At 38.1% G+C, this 18,322-nt stretch overlaps 1 protein-coding gene across 1 annotated transcript in view; it reads left to right on the top strand.

The window, feature by feature from the left end:
* Positions 1-6,862: 6,862 nt before the first annotated feature.
* clstn3 (calsyntenin 3) overlaps positions 6,863-18,322 on the top strand; it is a 45,090-nt gene continuing 33,630 nt past the window's right edge. Inside the window, exons 1-3 of the mRNA XM_088326833.1 lie at positions 6,863-7,073; positions 7,529-7,595; positions 16,447-16,569. Coding sequence (XP_088182959.1) covers positions 7,529-7,595; positions 16,447-16,569 — 190 coding nt within the window. The 5' untranslated portion in view covers positions 6,863-7,073. The remainder of the gene's footprint in view (positions 7,074-7,528; positions 7,596-16,446; positions 16,570-18,322) is intronic.

Here is an 18,322-nt window from a genome sequence, read left to right as displayed (position 1 = left end):
GCAGAATGCATTTTTATCAGGCCTGCCATCGGTTATTTTCATTAAAATGTAAACCGCACTCGTCAACTATTACTGAGAGCGAAGGCCAGCAGAGCACATTTTTTCCCCAATTTGAGTTGCTTAAGTGTGCAATTAACTGCACTGTTCCATACCACAATCCAATTATCCCCAGTCGAGTATGAGTATTTCTAACCTTAACCCTGTGTCCTGCGTGGCGTCTTTTTTTCTGTTTGGACCTAAAATTAACAAAGCCCGTGTGCCTGCGATCTATTATCCCCAGTGGTCTATTACGGCGAGTGGAAGCCGGCAGTCCCCATGTAAGAAATGAGGGTATACACGAGGGATTACAGTATTTGCACTCAGCAGTCGCTGGTTCAGAGCCCGTTGTTGGGCCTCAATATTATTATTGTTTTTTTCCAATATTTTCACTCTGCAAACAGAAGCAGCAGCACAACTTTAGATAATATGAACGAGGTATCATTGCACTTTTGAGATGTAACAAACGATACAGGATCATAACCGGGCGCCCTTCATATTTTCGTCAATATTTTATGATTAAATTTATGTGTGGAAAGGGAGAGCAACACTAGAAATATGATAATTTTCTGTTTAGACAAAATACTCATCACATTCAGGGGTGTACTCACTTTAGTATTCCCGTTTTTGATGTTATTATTTGGTTATTTTTCTGGGGGGTTAATAACTAATCATTCTTAAACAATTTAAATACCTATACCAGAAAACTGAATTACAATAACTATTAATATCATCACACATTTTATTTATTTATTTAGGGTATTAATTATATATTTGATTACCTCCAGAAACAGAATGATATATATTTATTGCTGTCAAAGTATCTGAAAAGAGGGATTAATAACCAATATTTATAATAAATGATTTCTAATCATTCAAACATTTTAATTGTAAGAATTATCATCTCATTACATATAGCTTTGTTCATTTTGATTCTAATTTATTTTGATTTTCATTATTAATTATTATTAGAAATTGATAAAAAACTTTTAACATGAATACTTATTAACTCATCACAGTTTTCCCATTTATGTATTTTTTATTTTTACCTAAAACAAAAAAAACATGAACGGTATATATTAAATACTATCAAAATAAATGAGGAAAAAAAAAATATCAACAAATAAATATATATATACATTTCGATAAATTAAAAACTTGAAGTATAGTAAGGAATTGATTATTATGATGAATGAAAACATGTTTCTAAAAAAATATTTTGAATACTAGGTAACCCGACACACTAGCAGTTTACGCTTTTTTTACATCAGTTATATTTTGTTAATTTGCAGTTCAATGAACTACTACTCATAATAACACGCAACAATCGTGAACACAACCTTAAGTGAATCTGTTGAAAATGAATCTGTTGATTGACTCTATACCAACAGTGTCGTGGAAAAGTATTTGCTCCCTGCCCGATTTCTGTTTTTTCTTCTTCATATTTATCACTCACAAAGGTAACAGTTCATCAAACCAATTTTAATATTTCACAGAGAGAACCCATGGAAATAAAAAAGGCAGCATGGATATGTTGATTTTATTTATTAAGGCACAAAGAAAATCTGGCCCTATGTGAAAAATAAATTGCCCCCTGAACCTAACAGTGGGTTAGGCCATCTTTGGCAGCAATGACAGAAATCAAATGTTTATGATAATAGTAATGAGTCATTGACAACAGCGTGGAAGAATTTTGGCCCACTCTTCTTTGCAAAATTGTTTAAAATCTGCCATATCGGAGTGTTTTCTAGCCAAAATTGCCCGTTTTAGGTCACACCACAGCATCTCAGTCGAATTTAAATCCGGACTTTTACTTTGCTACTCCAGAACCTTCATTTTGCTCAAAAAGAGCTATCCCTAGGTGAACATGCTGGTGTGTTTTGGATTGTTGTCCTTTTGCATGATTCAAGAGCGCTTGAGTTTGATGGCACAAACTGATTGCCGGACATTCTTCCTAAGGATCTTCTGGTAAAATACTACAATTCATTATTCCAACAACCACAGCAAGTTGTCCTGGTGGTGAGCGAGCAAAGCACCTCGAGGCCATCACACTGCCACCACCATGCTTTACGGTTGGCATCATGTTCTTTTTGTCAAATACTTTGCCAATTTAATGCCAGATATAACAGGCTGCACACTTTCCAAAAAGTTCAATTTTTGACTCATTGATTCACAGAATGTTTCTCCAAAAGTGTTGAGGATGATCAAGATTCTTTTTGGCAAATGTGAAATGACTGTTATTTTGTGACAGCAGTGGTTTTCACCTGGGAACCATCCCATGGATTCTATTTGTGCAGTGTCTTAATGACCTTAACTGAGGTCCGCGAGGCCTGCAGTTCCTTGGATGTTTTTTGAGGTTCCTTTGCAACCTCCTGGATGAGCCGTTGTCCCACTCTTGGAGTAATCTTAGTTGGCCGACCACTCCTGGGAAAGTTTGCCACTGTTATCAGTTTTTTTCCATTTGTGGATAATGGCTCTGACAGTGGTTCACTGTAGTCCTACAGGCTTGGAAATGACTTTGTGACCTTTTCCAGACTAAATAGGTTTTAATGACTTTTTATCTTTTGGAATTTTAGATTGTGGCATGTTAATTGTGTTCTTGAGATTTTGTAGCCAACTTCACTTTCTCTAACCGATTCATTTGAAGTAATTTCTTGATTCAACACAATTCATTTTGGGTGTGGACTGTGGAATTGAACTCAGCTTTGCCAAAATAGGGCCACATAGGCCTAGATGATTTTTGTTCCTTAATGAATGGAATCAACATTTCAAAACTTCATTTCCTATTTCCTGTTGTTAGTCTCTGTGATATGAAAATTGTTTTGATGATCTGAAACCTATGCGAGTGATAAATATGCAAAAACAAAACACAGAAAACAGGGAGGGGGCAATACTTTTTCACGGCACTGTACGTTAATATTGCTGGTTATTTTCAACAAATTATGTAGGTATTTAGATAGATAGATAGATAGATAGATAGATACTTTGTTCATCCCCGAAGGGAAATTCACATTTATTTCAACTACGAAAAACAAAAGTGAGTACACCCATCGGTAAAAGAATATATGAATTCTCATCTTCTGTGTTGTCCAAAGAATAAAATTCCCCCAAAAATCATGAAGGCTGAACACGAGCGTCTATTTTTTTTTTCTTGTTTTATGCTACATTTCTTTGTAATTTGTGCTGAAAAAAACTTGATTTTATATTTGGATAGCATTGTTTTGTAGTTTGGAATAAGGTTCAAATTGTTGCCACCTCCTCCCTGACCTACTTTCGGATTTGTTTTAACTTGATTGTTGCCGCTTTATTCTTTTTTTTTTTTGTGTAAAATATGTTATTAGACCCCTACATTTTTGGGAAGTTGTTCCTAAAACAATTTTTTTGACGTCCATACCTGCTTTTGGTACTGAATATGCTCATAGAAATTTTCCATTTTTTTCCCTTCTTTTGAATTCCATGCCTTATTCCTACCAAATGTACAAAATTTCATAAATGGGGAATGTGATTTTTATATTGTAATTTTTTAATGCTAAATTAAAAATAAATGCTGCATTTCAAAACTGATGGTCCTGTTGCCTTCTTTGGGGTATGAAAAAAAAGATTTACTGGTTAAATCATAGATAGAATGCAAAACGATGACAACAAAATGTCGAACTGCTATTGCCGAAACTGAATCAAATCTTGCCTTTGGAGCTGTCCTTGGGGAATCGAGAGAGCATGGAATCGCAACAATGTAAACAAAGGCATGCAAAAATATTTGGGGAAATTCAGAGAGCACGAAATTGCAGTAATCTAAAAGAGAGCATGAAACATTGTTTCTGGATTTTCAAAGGGCAAGACATTTCAATTAATCTAAACAACAAGAGCATGCAAAACAACTGAAGAATCTGGGGAGCAGGGAATCGTACTAATCGAAACTGGAGCATGCATAATTTTGGGGGAATCCGGAGAAAAGGGAATCTCACTAATTCAAATGAGAGCATGCTAAATAGTTTTGGGAACTCCAGAAAGCAGGGAATTGCATTAATCTAAACGAAAACATACAATAATTTTGGGGAATCCGGAGAGCAAGGCATTACAATAATATAAGATTATCAGCACTTCTGTTTTTCCCTTGGAGAGGAATGGCCGCACTCATACTCTAGAAATTATTTTTAAAAACGACTACCAGTAGTTTAGTTATATTTTTGATATTTAGAATGAGGTTAATATCAGAAAAGCAACATTTTAAATAGCAGCCGTGTTCTGAGAGTTTTATCAATTTATTGCAGGAAATTTTATGGAGTTTTTATTTTTCTTAAGGCTAATGCTAATTTAAAAACGTTAGCATTATTAAAAATATCATGATTCCTGAATCTATTATTATGTTTGTTTGTACATGATTCAATTGTTTGTTTGTTTGTAAATGATTCAAATTGAATCTTTTCTTCCGGCGCCGTCACAAATGGCAGCCACTCCAGCAGCTCCCGTGTTATTTTCGATTGTTCTCGATTGTTCTCAGCTCAGGGATGCTGCTGGAAATGTGAATTTCCCTTCGGGGATGAACAAAGTATCTATCTATCTATCTATCTATCTATCTATAATAAGCATGGATGATAGAATCGGTCTACTTTGAATTACTTTAAAAGGACTCTGTGAATTATTGGACCACTAGATGTTGCTGTTTTTTTGTAACCTAAAATGAATGCTAAAAAGCACAAGCAAGAATCCAAACTACGGATACAGAAAGTGACCAAACGGCAAAATTTTTTACGTTTTTTTATTTTAATGCCCAGCCTTTTGTAAATATTTTGGTTTTCGGATACCCGTAGCAGTAAGATGGTAGACAATTATGTTAGCTCCCTCTTGGTGAGGCTGACGTTAGGTCAAATAAATGCAAATTTCTCAACCTGCAACTACCTTTTAAAAATGCAGGTTTATATGATAGATCAGTTATTTTTAGGCTTCCATGTTGCCACCTCAACTTGAAATGCGCTTGTAGTGTTCTATTTCCTCACTCTCTTTCTTTCTCACACTGTTAAAGGACAGATGAAATCCCCTCGCTAGCTTTTTGTATCCTTTCCTTCAAGTGTGATGTTGAACAATCATTCATTCTTTTGACGCTTCCATGTTACCAATTTTCAGAGAATATACAAAGAGTTTTATTGAAATTTTGCACAATTTCTATAAATCCCATCAACTTCACTTCCTGTGTTATTCACTAAATGTTACATTTAGCTTAGGTTTCTGTTGCCAACAATGATTTATAAAAGGAAATTTTGAAAATGGGTAAGAAACACTTCTCTATACAACTGTATATCCAAATACATGTATGTATATGTAGCTTCTTCTCACCATCCTTCACGTCTGCTTATTTGACTTATTTTATTGGGCAACCGAAAACTAGTGCTAAAAGCAAGAGGAAGAAAACAGACTATGGAGACTCAAAAGTAGCACGCCCTATTTCTTATAATTTTTTGTAACAGGCTTTTATGAAGAAAAGAAAAAGGTAAAACATGAAAAGAAAAATGGGGAGGAAATAAAAGATAATAAGCAAACAAGAAAAAACGAGGAAAAGAAAAAGGGGGAAAATAAAGACAGAAAAACGAATATAAATAGAAAAAAGGGAAGAAAATAAGTAAAGAAATGACAAAACAGTTCCAGGGTCAGAAAAAGAAAGAAAAAAAATCAAGAAAGAAAGATGAAAAGAAAAGAAGAAAATGAAAAGACAATAGAAAAAAGGTAAATCACGAGTAAAATAAATAAGAGCGTAAAAAGCACGAGGAAGAACACAGACTACAGATATTCAAAAGTATCACACCATATTTCTTTTATCATTTTTTTGCAACAGGCTTTCATGAAGAAAAGAAGAAAGGGAAAAATGAAAAGAAAGGCAAAAGGAAATGACTAAAACAAGGGGGAGATGAAAAAAAAGGGAAAAATAATGAATAAAAAGAACGAAAAATAAGAGAAAAGTAACTAAAATGAAAAAAATCACAAAAAAATAATTTGCAGAATTAACGCCCCCGACTGTAATATTTAGTGGTTAGCGCTTGTGCGGCACAGTTCATGTCATGGGAACCTGTCAAGGGTTCAAATCCAGCTCCAGACTTCCTGTGCGGAGTTTGTATGTTCTCCCCGTGCCTGCGTGGGTTTCCTCCGGGCACTCCGGTTTCCTCCCACGTTCCAAAAACATGCATTTCAGGTGAATTGGCCGGTCCAAATTGTCCCTAGGTGTGAATGAGCGAATGAGTTGTCTGTCCCTGTGTGCCCTGCGATTGGCTGGCAACCAGTTCAGGGTGTCCCCTGCCCACTGCCCGGAGATGGCTGGGATGGGCTCCAGCCCCCCCGCGACCCTAATGAGGATAAGCGGTACGGCTAATGAGATGAGACTACTGTATTGTCGATTGCAAAGGAAAAGAGCACAATGTAGCAGCAAGATTCCAGACAAACATGGCAGCCACTTCTAGGCAGGGATTCCCCTATGTAAAAATTAACATTGGTATGAGTTAATTTATTTTTGGCTAGTATTCAAATCATTTTTTTTTACTGAGTGAAAACAATTTACCACTAGCGGGCACTAAATATTACACACTGTCCCTTTGAAAAAGTGCTCCATTTTAAAACTGACGGTCCTATTACCGTCTTAAGTGATGACGTCATTTTGCGGTTAGAATTTCCTCTCCACGCACTATCAATTCTTATATGTTTTGATGAGCGAAATGTGACGTCATTTAAAAATTATATATATTTAAAGAGGGAAAAGGGGAGTACGACGTCGAGGAAACGCAGTGTGGGCGGACGAATAATGTAGGGAGGGGGCAATATGGGGGTGGGGGGTGCGTTTGGTTCGGCCACACCACGCCATCGTAACATTCTCTCTCCTCCGCCAAGAAAACAAGGGCACCGCTCCACTTAACCGCTTCACATCATCGTCCGGCTTCGGAAATCTTCGGAAACGCTCGTGTCCCGAAGCTGAGAGGCGGATGCTGCCAAGCTAAAAAAAAGAGGAGAGGAAAAATACGAAAGAAAAGAGGAAGATTTGGATCCCGAAAACGGTAATGTCACGTCGTCATCCTCCACATCCTCGCCGTTCCCGCTCGCTGCGACATTTCACCTGCATGTAGCCATGATCTCGCTCCATTTTTTTTGCAGCGTGTCATTCTCACGCACTCGTGTCGCATTATTGCGTGTAACGAGTAACGAGTAACGAGTCAGGTATTCTCATTCTTTCACAAAAAAAGGCAGAACAACCTCACCGTTCTCTCACCGGTTTAGTTAAAGAGACACTCGTTTACAAATTCCCATAATGCATTTGCAGTCTATTTTTTGTGTAATCATCATAATCAAAAGCCCCCCCCATGTGCCCCCCATTATGAATCATTTATTACAACCGTGCATCGATAATCGATACATTTGTTCCTGCATGCTTTTTTTCTCTCCAAACTCTGTGATATTCAGGAGTGATAATGGATTATGTTTGCATGCCCCCCCTCCCTATCTGACCCCCCAGATGGACACAATGAAATGTCTCTCCTTCCTCTTCCTTTGCTTGACTTCCGTTGCCAGTGGCAACAAAGGTCAGTTACTCGCCTGGATCGATATCGACTGCTCATGTTGTGTATTTTAGTGTGTGTGTGTGTTAGCTTGTTTTTGATGCTTAGCCACTGCATTAAAGGGACGGTGTGTGTTATTTTACACAGAGGTGGACAAACTACACGTACACCGAAATGTTTGTACGATTTTATATGTATATACAGTATATCTCCATCCATCCATTATCTGCACCGTTTATCCTCAGTAGGGGTGCGGGAGCCCATCCCAGGTATCTTTGGACAGTGATCAGGGGACACCCTGAACTGGTTGCCAGCCAGTCGCAGGGCACAGAGAAACAAACAACTCACTCAATCATTCACACTTGGGGACAATTCGGACCGGCCAATTAACCTGAAATGCATGTTTTTGGAATGTGGGAGGAAACCGGAGTGCCCGGAGCAAACCCATGCAAGCACGGGGAGAACATGCAAACTCCACACAGGAAGGTTCGATCTCATGACCTCAGAACTGTGCCGCACACGCGCTAACCACTGCCGCGTCGCCTGTATATATATATATATATATATATATATATATATATATATATATATATATATATATATATATATATATATATATATCTCATCTCATCAGCTGCACCGCTTATCCTCAGTAGGGTCGCGGGGGTGCTGGAGCCCGTCCCAGCAATCATCGGGCAGTGGGCAGGGGACACCCTGAACTGGTTGCCGGCCAATCGCAGGGCACACGGGGACAGACAACTCACCCGCTCAGTCACACCTAGGGACAATTTGGAGTGGCCATATATATATATATATATATATATATATATATATATATATATATATATATATATATATATATATATATATATATATATATATATTTATGTATGTATGTATCGAAAAAACTAAATGACCAGCAAATCCAAACAACATGAAGTAACGTAGTCACATATAAGCCTACATTGCATATAAGAGACCCCCTGAAACTGCTTTAAAAAAGCCACAAAGTAAAAATAAGTTTATATGCAAAATATCAAAAAAATAGTGTACCTGAACACAGATAAACACTTAATAGTGTATATAATAAATACTACTATGGATGTAAAAAAATAAGCTAGAAAAATCACATTTTTAAAACATTTACTGTACCTTTGAGCAGTGCTTTATTGGTAGACACTCAATATTTCTCAATCGTTTCCATCCTCGACGCGATCATTGTTATCCCTGTTTTCCATTTCTCCTTATCACTAACTTTTCTTGGACCCATTATTATGAACAGAAAAAGGAAATAAAACACACAAAATTACATAAAATGAGAAGTCCTCTCAAAGAGAATTATTACGGCATGTCCCCCCCCCCTCTGTCAAGAGGGGCAGGTTTGGGGATATTTTTTTAAACTGCCCTAGAATAAAGTGCAACTGCACCTCCACTACACTAGTGGGCAGTGGCACTCTCATTTGGTTAGGAGCGAGAGGTTTTCTTCTTCCTAGGATGGTGCATGACCAAAAATAATGGGGAAGCCCTGTCTTAAGTGCTACCCTAAAAGATTTACAATAATATAGAACCATACTATATTACAAAAATTGTGGTCCTTCTCAAACACAATAGGGACGGGACAGAATGACTAAACAGGAAGTTAAGGTTCGGAATGGCAGGACAAGAACATGTTCAGATAAGCAATGACTAAGGACTATATTTGACATAACCTGATCCTCACCTAGAGGGTGATTGTCTGCCATCTTGTTGCTACGGGGAACACAAGTCCCCACGAGAAAAAGAGTCAAGAGTGCAGATTGTATTCTTCTTAATGCTTTTTAGTGCTAGTTTTCAGTTGAACCAAACAATACACCCACGTCTAGTACAATGAAGCCTATGTCATGAAGTGAGTAATAGAAGAAAACCTAATGTTACTTCTGCAAAACAGTAATATCTAAGGGAACTTTGATTTGGAAAATGTAACTAAAGTCGTTTTTTTTTTAAATTTGATCATTGGCCAAAAAGACTGTGGTGATTTCTCTCATTTTCCCATGCTCTCGTTCAGATAATTGCAATTCCTTGCTCTCCGGATTTCCCAAAAACCACATTGCAATCATGCAGCTATTGCAGGATCCAGAATGTACTTCTGTGTTTTGCACAACACAATACAGCAGGAAGCAAGGCGGAATAGGTGGTTAGCGCACAGCCCCACGGTGTGGAATTCTAGGGTTCAGTTTCAGTAAGCGGCCTCCAGGTGCGGAGTTTGCATGTTATACCTGCGTGGGTTTCTTAGGGGCACCCCGGTTTCCTCCTACATTCCAAACACATACATGACAGTTCATATGTTGACTCCAAATTGTTCTCAGGTATGAGTAAGAGTAAGAATGGTTGTCTGTCTCTGTGTGCCCTGAACTGGCTGGCAACCAGTTGAGGGTGTCCTCTGCCCACTGCCCGAAGACAGCTGGGATGGGCTCCAGCACCCCCGCGACCCTACTGAGGATAATTGGTGTAGAAAATAGAAGGATGGATGGATGGAAACAATACAGTAATCTCTAGTGGTCAAATCATATACTCGTCCCCTTTAAGTCAGTGGTTCCCAAATAGTTTCCCACTTTTTTTTCTGCTTATTGTTTACTTTCTCAGGTCCCATTACTACGGGCAGAAAAAGGAAACAAAACAAACAAAATCACAATAAAATGAGATGTAGTTCCTCTTGAACACAATTCGGACAGTGTGTATTTTCCCACTTTATCAAGAGGAGCAGCTTTTGGGGAAGTTTTTGTTTTCTTTAATTGTCCTCGATCAAAGTGAAATTCCACCTTCAGGCAGTGGCACTCGAGAGGTTTTCTTCTTTCTAGGGTGGGGCGTGACAGAATTGAGAAGCACTGCTTTAAGTGCATCTGCATAACCCTAAAAATACTTAATATAGAAAAATGTTGGAAAAAAAACCATCAAAATTTTGTTTGAGACGTATTTATCAGAAAACCTGTCACTGCTGTCAATATTGATTGACAACTAATCATTTTCTAAATGCTTTAAAAACATAATTTTCAAAAAAATTTTTACAATGTAAAAATATTGCAGGAGCTTGATGTATTTATAAATAACTGTAAATATGTTTAGATAAAATCAAAATAAATTTGTATGGCATTTTCAAAGACACTGAAATGCAACAGAAACATTCAAAGACAAGGAAGACGATGACTAAAAAAGGAGACTGAGCCGGCGAGCTCACATGGAGCGAAGCCGACTGAGAAAAAGAGGGACAACGTGAGATTGAATGAAGGGGCGCGAGGAGGGGCGGTCTGTGTGCGCACGCCTGTGTCAGGCGTGTGGTGGCGATATGGAGTGACAGGGAGGCGGCCGGTGCCAAGGGCGACCGAACCACGGGATGCATCTCAATCTGTAATCCCGAATGTAATCCAGCCGCCTGATGCTCAGATTAATGCTACATGGAGGGAGGGGAGGACAGGGATGTAATCCCTCGCTACTTCGTGGTTCATACTTCCCGGTCTCAGTTTGTCACGGGTGAAAAATGTGCCGTGATCCATTATCCCTGATCACATATTGCCCCGAGCAAGATCTGAAAATACTATGTGCCGTCTCTTTTTTGCCGTTCTGTTCACTAAAAAGTGAACTGCAATCGTTCGACCGTGATCCATTATCCATGATCGCATATTACTGTGAGCACTCCTGTTGGGCCTTGCAGCTCTTTTTTGCCGTTTTGTCTGCCCAAAAGTGAACTTTGTTTGTGCGACTGTGATCTATTATCCATGATCGCATATTGCTGCGAGCGGGTTACAACTGAGCACTCTTGTTGGGCCTGGTGGTAACTTTTTGCCGTTCTGTCTACCAAAAAGTGAACTGCACTTGTGTGACCGTGATCTATTATCCATGATCGCATATTGCTGTGAGCAGGTGACGACTGAGCACTCTTGTCGGGCCTTGCGGTAACATTTTGCCATTCTGTCCATCAAAAAGTGAATTGCAGTTGTGTGACCGTGATCTATTATCCATGATCGCATATTGCTGCAAGCGGGTGACAACTAAGCACCCTTTCGGGTCTGGCGGTAACTTTTTGCCGTTCTGTCTACCAAAAAGTGAACTACACTTGTGTGACCGGAGCAAGTGGGGACTGGCAAAGCGTATTTTGGGGGGGCATGGTGGCTCTTCATTTGCCATTTTCTACACCAAAAAGTGAACTGCGCTGATGCGGCTGCGATGCATTATCCCCTCTCCCATGCTTGCTATTAGCAAGAAGAAAGCACTTTTGTTGGAAGGGTGTGGCATCCTAGCCCGTCAACAATCAAATGCACGTTTGTGGCCGGATCCATTATCTCGAGTCAACTATTGCTGAGAGCAGAGGCCAGCAGAGCGTATTTTTTATTCGGTCAGGGCCTCTAAACGATGACCTACTGGCCTGCCTGAAGGGAAATGCACTATTTGGACAGTTATCCATTATCTCCAGTCACCTGAGAGTGGGGCCGACAGAGTGCTTTTTTTCGGTCCGGGACTCAGAAACATGCCATTATAGCCCCTCTAAAATGAGTTGCACTGTTTTGGCTGCAATCCATTATCATCAGTCGACTATTAATGAGAGCAGGGGCCTGGAAAGCCAATTTGTGTCATGAGCGGCGACCCATTTTTCACGTTCTCATTGCCTAAAATGAATGGCACCTGTGCATCCATGATCCATTATTACCCCAGTCAACTTTTGCTGCGGGCAATATTTTTCCTTTTTCGATATCTAATAGGAACATAATATAAATAACTCAAATTAGCAGATACTCAAAGAAAATATTGAAAGTATTATTCTCCTTATTTTCACAAAAAATATTCCTGAGTAAAGAAAATTCAATTAAAAATAATATTTAATATGAACAACAATAACATAATGTAATTTAGAAATTAATCTAAAAATAATCAATAATTTTGTTTAGGCAGACTTTAAATATTGTTATTATCTTTATACATTTCAAACATGGAAAAAATTAGAAGAATACCTGAAACTTGCTGATTATTATTATATCACATAATTGCATTAAATTATATTTTTGTTTTCACTGAAAATATTCTTGAATAAATAAAAGCATATACAATAAGATTTAAAGAAAATATAATAAAGTATAAGTAAATATCAAATAGAAATGTTATAAAAATAACTTTTTATCATTTGTTAGGTGATTTTACTCTGAAAAGATGATTATTTTATCTTATCTTCGATACTTTCCCCTTACTTTAATAACTTACGTTTTGCTGTATACACAGTTTTATCTAATGTAAAAAAATGTTGAGTTGAGACAAAAGTTGACTCATGCCGCAGTTTTATTTCAAATCGTAAACGTTATGGTAGTTCGTCAGGTTTATCACTTAACTTTGAAAATAAAACATAATAATAAATAATAATACTTACCGGTATTTATTAATTGAAATTAATTCACTTACAAAGTTTGAGAGGTGCAAACAGGCACATTCCTGAATGCCAACTTGTCAAAATTGAAAAGCCTCTTGTCCCTGCGGTGACAAACAACCACATTTCTCGATTTCCGAAAGTCCGATTTCCAAAGGACCCTGGGACAAAAGACAAAAAAGACACAGAAGAGACAGCTCGGCTCTGCAGTGACAAACAATTCTGGCTTCTTGCTCATTAACTCGGCCTTTGATTCCTTCGGCAGCGAACATTCAGCACCATGATGAATAATGAATTGGCAATTAAATGTTGAATTCACAGGAAAAAAAACAACGGGGCCCATGCTGTCCTTTTCGGCGGGATATTGTTGCGCTGATTGATGTTCCTGGAAGACGTCGAGAGTGTGTGAATAAACAGTGGAGATTTCGTCAAGAGTGTAATTGTTCTGCCGGCAAAACCTGGACAGGAGGAATCAAAGCTGACATTGTGACTTGGCAGTAGACCCCCGAAATACATCAAAAATTCAGTCTGAAGTTGGGAACACCAAGTGAAATTGGCATACAGTGGGGATAGGGACCAGTAGTATGGTGTAGTCTTTTTCCCTCAGCAAGTCGACTTCTGGCAGCATGTGTAGGAGATGTCGAAAGTTGCAATGTTCTCTACATAGCTAATGCATTTCAAGAAAACAAGTACAAAAAATGCATGGAACGATGGACAGAATAGATCTACGTAAGACAGGAGCTCAGGAACATCAAAGGCAACAATTCGACTGCTTTTGCAGTTCTTAAATGCAAGTGTAGCATTTTTATCTTGCATTTAGAAGGAAATTTTCTTATGCCGATTGCAATTACAACAAATAACCAAATGACGACGCCAAAAGTCGGCTATAAAATATCAACAAGTCTCATAATTTTGATTTATGATCACGCAGTTCATTGATTTGATAATGAATTACTAATTAGGCCAAAACACATACACATTAATTGATTAACTCACAACTAATTTTATACAAACTAAAGTTAATAATAAAACATTTCAACAAGATGGAAATTGTAATGTCATGGATTTTCTGGAGTGGTGGGTGTATTGGGGAATTGAAACTGATGGTAATTACCTTACGTCTCCCGAGAAAACAAGTAACAAAAACAAATACCAAGAAACACACGCGTCTGGCAAAATTCAAGAAGTCCTGAATAGATCGAAAACATGCAGGAAATCAAAAACATTAAAGCCAAACAATGGTACATTGACTTGACGGTGAATTACTAATTCGGTCAACACACATTGATAATTGAACAAAGAACTACATTTATTCAAACTAAAGGCAATAATTAAACATGGAAATTAAAATGTGATGGATATCCTGGAGTGATGGGTAAATTGTGGAAAGTGAAAATAGCTAATGACAGAAATGAGCAGATTTTCTACAGCGTTTGTGGAGCGATTATGTTTTTTGTTGTTGCGTACAAGTTCCTTGTATGGATTTGTGCATCCAAATGGTAAGATATCACTCTACACTGGGTTCCTGATAAGAGTCAGGGGCCCCCCAGTTTGTCTGCCTGTTGGCACCCTCTAAATGCTAAAATCCTTATTTTTAATAATCGGCCCAATTGTCGATTCGTTACTGCCATGTAACTTAGCAAAGGTAGCGATTTTTAAATTATTATTATATTTAATTATACATTGTTTATATTACTGCATATTGTGTTTTTTGCTGTGGTTTTGAGTTTTCCCTTGCCCTCATGTAGGTCTTAGATCAGGGGATGATGTAATAATAGGCTGTAGTTTGCAATAGTCTGTGCAGCCCTTTGAGACTCTTTGTGATTAAGGGTGTCACAAATAAATAGACTGGACTTGACTTTTATTTTCTTGGATGATTGAAAAAAAAAATTGAATTATGTGCAAATGGTCACCGACATGAGAAAATTACTTATCTCCAATTCTGTTTTATCTGGAGAAGGAAAAAAGATAATAATGTATATATAATTCATCCAAATACATTTCATACACAAAAGCAACAATACATTTAAAATTGAAATATTTAGAAAAAGTTTAGTATTAAAACAATTCTTTATAAAATCATGCTTACTCTGCTCAGTAGCCTAGATGGTAGTGTGCCCGCTTTGAGACTGGGAGGTCGCTGGTTCGCGCCTCGACCGAGACATACCTAATTGGTATAATGGCGGCGCCCTCTGGCTGCGGCTGCATCGACTCGCTACAACGGGTCAGGTGTATCGACATTTCGTTCTGTGTACATTGTTACAAAGAATGACAATACAAAGGAAATTATTATTATTATTATTATTATTATTCAAGGTAGAAAAGTGCAACAGCCTTCTTGGAGCTAGTGGTAGAAACATGTTACTGCACACTCTGGTTAAACAGGTTATATGAATTTTCTGCACTAGGCAGTCCGGATTATAAGGCGCCCTTCTAAAAATAATTTTTGTATATATATTTTTAATACATATGGCGCACTGGACTATAAGGCGCATGTAATTAGAAGTACAGTAAGAGCTTGTGGTGCATAAAAAAATAATAAAAAATATTTCTTTACTACAACCTAAATGACATCATGACATCTGGTTTCCCCACTAAAAAGGATTTTAGAGAAAAACAGTTGACATGACAAGCGCAAGAGGGAACTCGAAGACCACTCTACATGTTTCTCAAGGGCAGAACAGTTTACGTTTCGTCCCATTTTACAACAATTCAAACAAAAGTGCGTAATGTTGTACAAAACGTTACAATAAACAAAGATCTTCATTCAAGTGATCACAATTTCATTCATACTGACAGACAATATTTGTCCAAAGCAACAACTAAAGTGAATTTGCATTGAGCATCCATGTTGAACACAAGCAGGGTTGGATAGGGTTACTTTAACTTGATTACTTTCAATTACTTTTGGATTACTCCAATACCAAATATGCTAATAAAAGACAAAATAAACTACATATGAATAAAATTATGACTCACAACACGTGGTAAGCTTTCTCTTCTGGCTTTGGTCTCTTTAATCTCCGGCAAAACTAACATAAAATGCGACATAAACAAACGAAAATAAATCCCAACAGCTTGCCAACATCATTTTTGCCGTTCCGTGTATTCCGTTACTCCCCAAGCCTGCACAAAATTTTGTCATTTTATTCATATTTAGTTTCTTTTTTCTTTTATTAGCATATTTGGTATTGGAGTAATCCAAAAGTAATTGAAAGTAATCAAGTTAAAGTAACCCTACCCAACCCTGAATACAAGGGGTCACTCAACGACCACTCTACATGTTTCTCAAAGGCGAAACAGTTACTGTCTGCATTATCATTTAGGTGTAACTATGCTTTTCCAATTTTATCCACCGAATTTTCCGATATGTCAGGCAAACTGGATTTCTGGCCAATTTCAGGTTTTTAGGTCCGCCATATAGTCTGGAAAATACGGTCAATTTTCAGAGGCATCTTTTATATCAAGGTTGTTTTCCTTTCCCAGCCAACAAACACAAGCCATGGATCGAGACGGAGTATCAGGGCATCGTGATGGAGAACGACAACACAGTCCTTCTCAACCCGCCTCTCTTCGCATTGGATAAAGACGCTCCGCTCCATTATGCCGGTACACACAATCAGTTTTTATTGCTTTTTTTCTAGTTTGACATCCCAAGATCGCTGTATTTCCTCTACTTCTCGTTCTAAATGCATGGATGAATTTCTCTATTCTTAGCACAGCGTAGCTCTCAATCATGCGTGCGCCCTGGGAACGGATATAACTGTCCGATGATAATAGAAAAATGAAATCAGTTTGAGCTGTGACTCTTAGATGGCATATTTTAGTCTATAGTTAGGTCAAGGCCGACTCACATTTTTTATGCCTGTATTCAGAGAATGTTGTGTTAAATGACTATACAAATTCATGTGATTTGACTTGACACAAAAATGTATAATTAATCATTTCCCAACTTGTCAATTTTTGGCTGATTCTGCATTTTTTTTACTGTACTTAATGATTTAGGACAGTTTATACTGTAGGTCTTCATAGGCTTATCGTTATGATAAATGCATCCTTGCCTGATGTCATGATTACCGATTAGGTTCACCTGTGCTCGCTCATTTGGCGCCAGCCGTTGCGGGCTACCTGATTGGTTCCCTGTTCATTTTTAAACCCAGTCCTATCACTCTCCGGTTGTCAGTCCATCAGTGAAGCTTTATTGTTACAAGGCAAGCATTTTTAACCCTGACTCCTGCCTGTTCCGTTTTTGCACCGTTTTTTTTCCACCTGTCCGTTCCTGATCTGCCCGTTTGTCTCCGGCTACGACCTGTTTTCAAACCCGACCAAGACTGCTCTCCCGTCCCGGCTTACGACCCGTTTTTGATCCCGACCACGTCTTCTCTCCCGTCCCGGCTTATGACCTGTTTTTGATCCCGACCACGTTTTTGTTCTCCTGTCCCGGCTATCGACCTGTTTTTCCGTCCTTGACACCGCCATCTCCCGCCACGGAAGATCCACTTCCGTATTCGGATGACGATCCGATTGCGAGAGCAACTTTCTTCCAGCGAGTACCTAATCGCGGGCGCTGCCCTTCCTCTTTTTATTCAATAAACTTGTGGTTAACGCTACGCATTTGGGTCCTGTTTCCATTCTGGTCGTGGCACCTAAACCATGACCAAGTTCCACAATGTTATTCCCATAGGTCTTCCCGGGTGAGTCAAAAATTTTTGAAAACATAAGAAAACAAAAACAAAAGACAGACATATCCTGATCCCGCTGCGGTGTGAGAGCAGCCACTGAATTAAATATTAAAAATATTTTGAAAAATATATTAAAATTTATTGAAAATAATCTTCTGAGACATTATGCGTTAAAAAAGTACCTAGATTATAATGATTTTTAAAAAATCATCTACGACATTGTTGTTGATTGATGTTATGTAAAGGATATATACTGTATGTTATAGAGACACATTATAATTAAAGCATTTTTATTTATTACATTTTTCAGACCCCTGAATTCCATGTTATAAATTAGATCTGATAAAAAATTTTGATTAGAAATAAAATAAGAACCAGATATGTGTCTAGTAAGGGGTTTAAATTTTGAGAAAAAAATGATATGGAATTAAAAACAGTAAAAAATGTGTGTTTTCAAAATTATATAATCTATATATGAAGAGGAAAGTTCACCAGGGATGATAGAGTAACAAATATAGTGTCAAGACCGGAACGAAGACGGGACCCACTTGCGTTGCGTTTCTCACAAGTTTTATTGGAAGAAAGAGAAAGGGTTGCGCCCACAATCCGGTGGTTGCTGGACGCGGGAAGCAAGTCGCTCGGAACGCGGAAGTGGATCTTCTGTGACGAGCGATGGCGGT

The sequence above is a fragment of the Urocampus carinirostris genome, chromosome 2 (assembly GCF_059441175.1).
Source record: "Urocampus carinirostris isolate Australia breed hairy pipefish chromosome 2, RoL_Ucar_1.0, whole genome shotgun sequence".
Taxonomy (NCBI): Eukaryota; Metazoa; Chordata; class Actinopteri; order Syngnathiformes; family Syngnathidae; genus Urocampus; species Urocampus carinirostris.
Note: the sequence above shows the minus strand (reverse complement) of the source record. Positions and strands in the feature narration are given on the sequence as shown.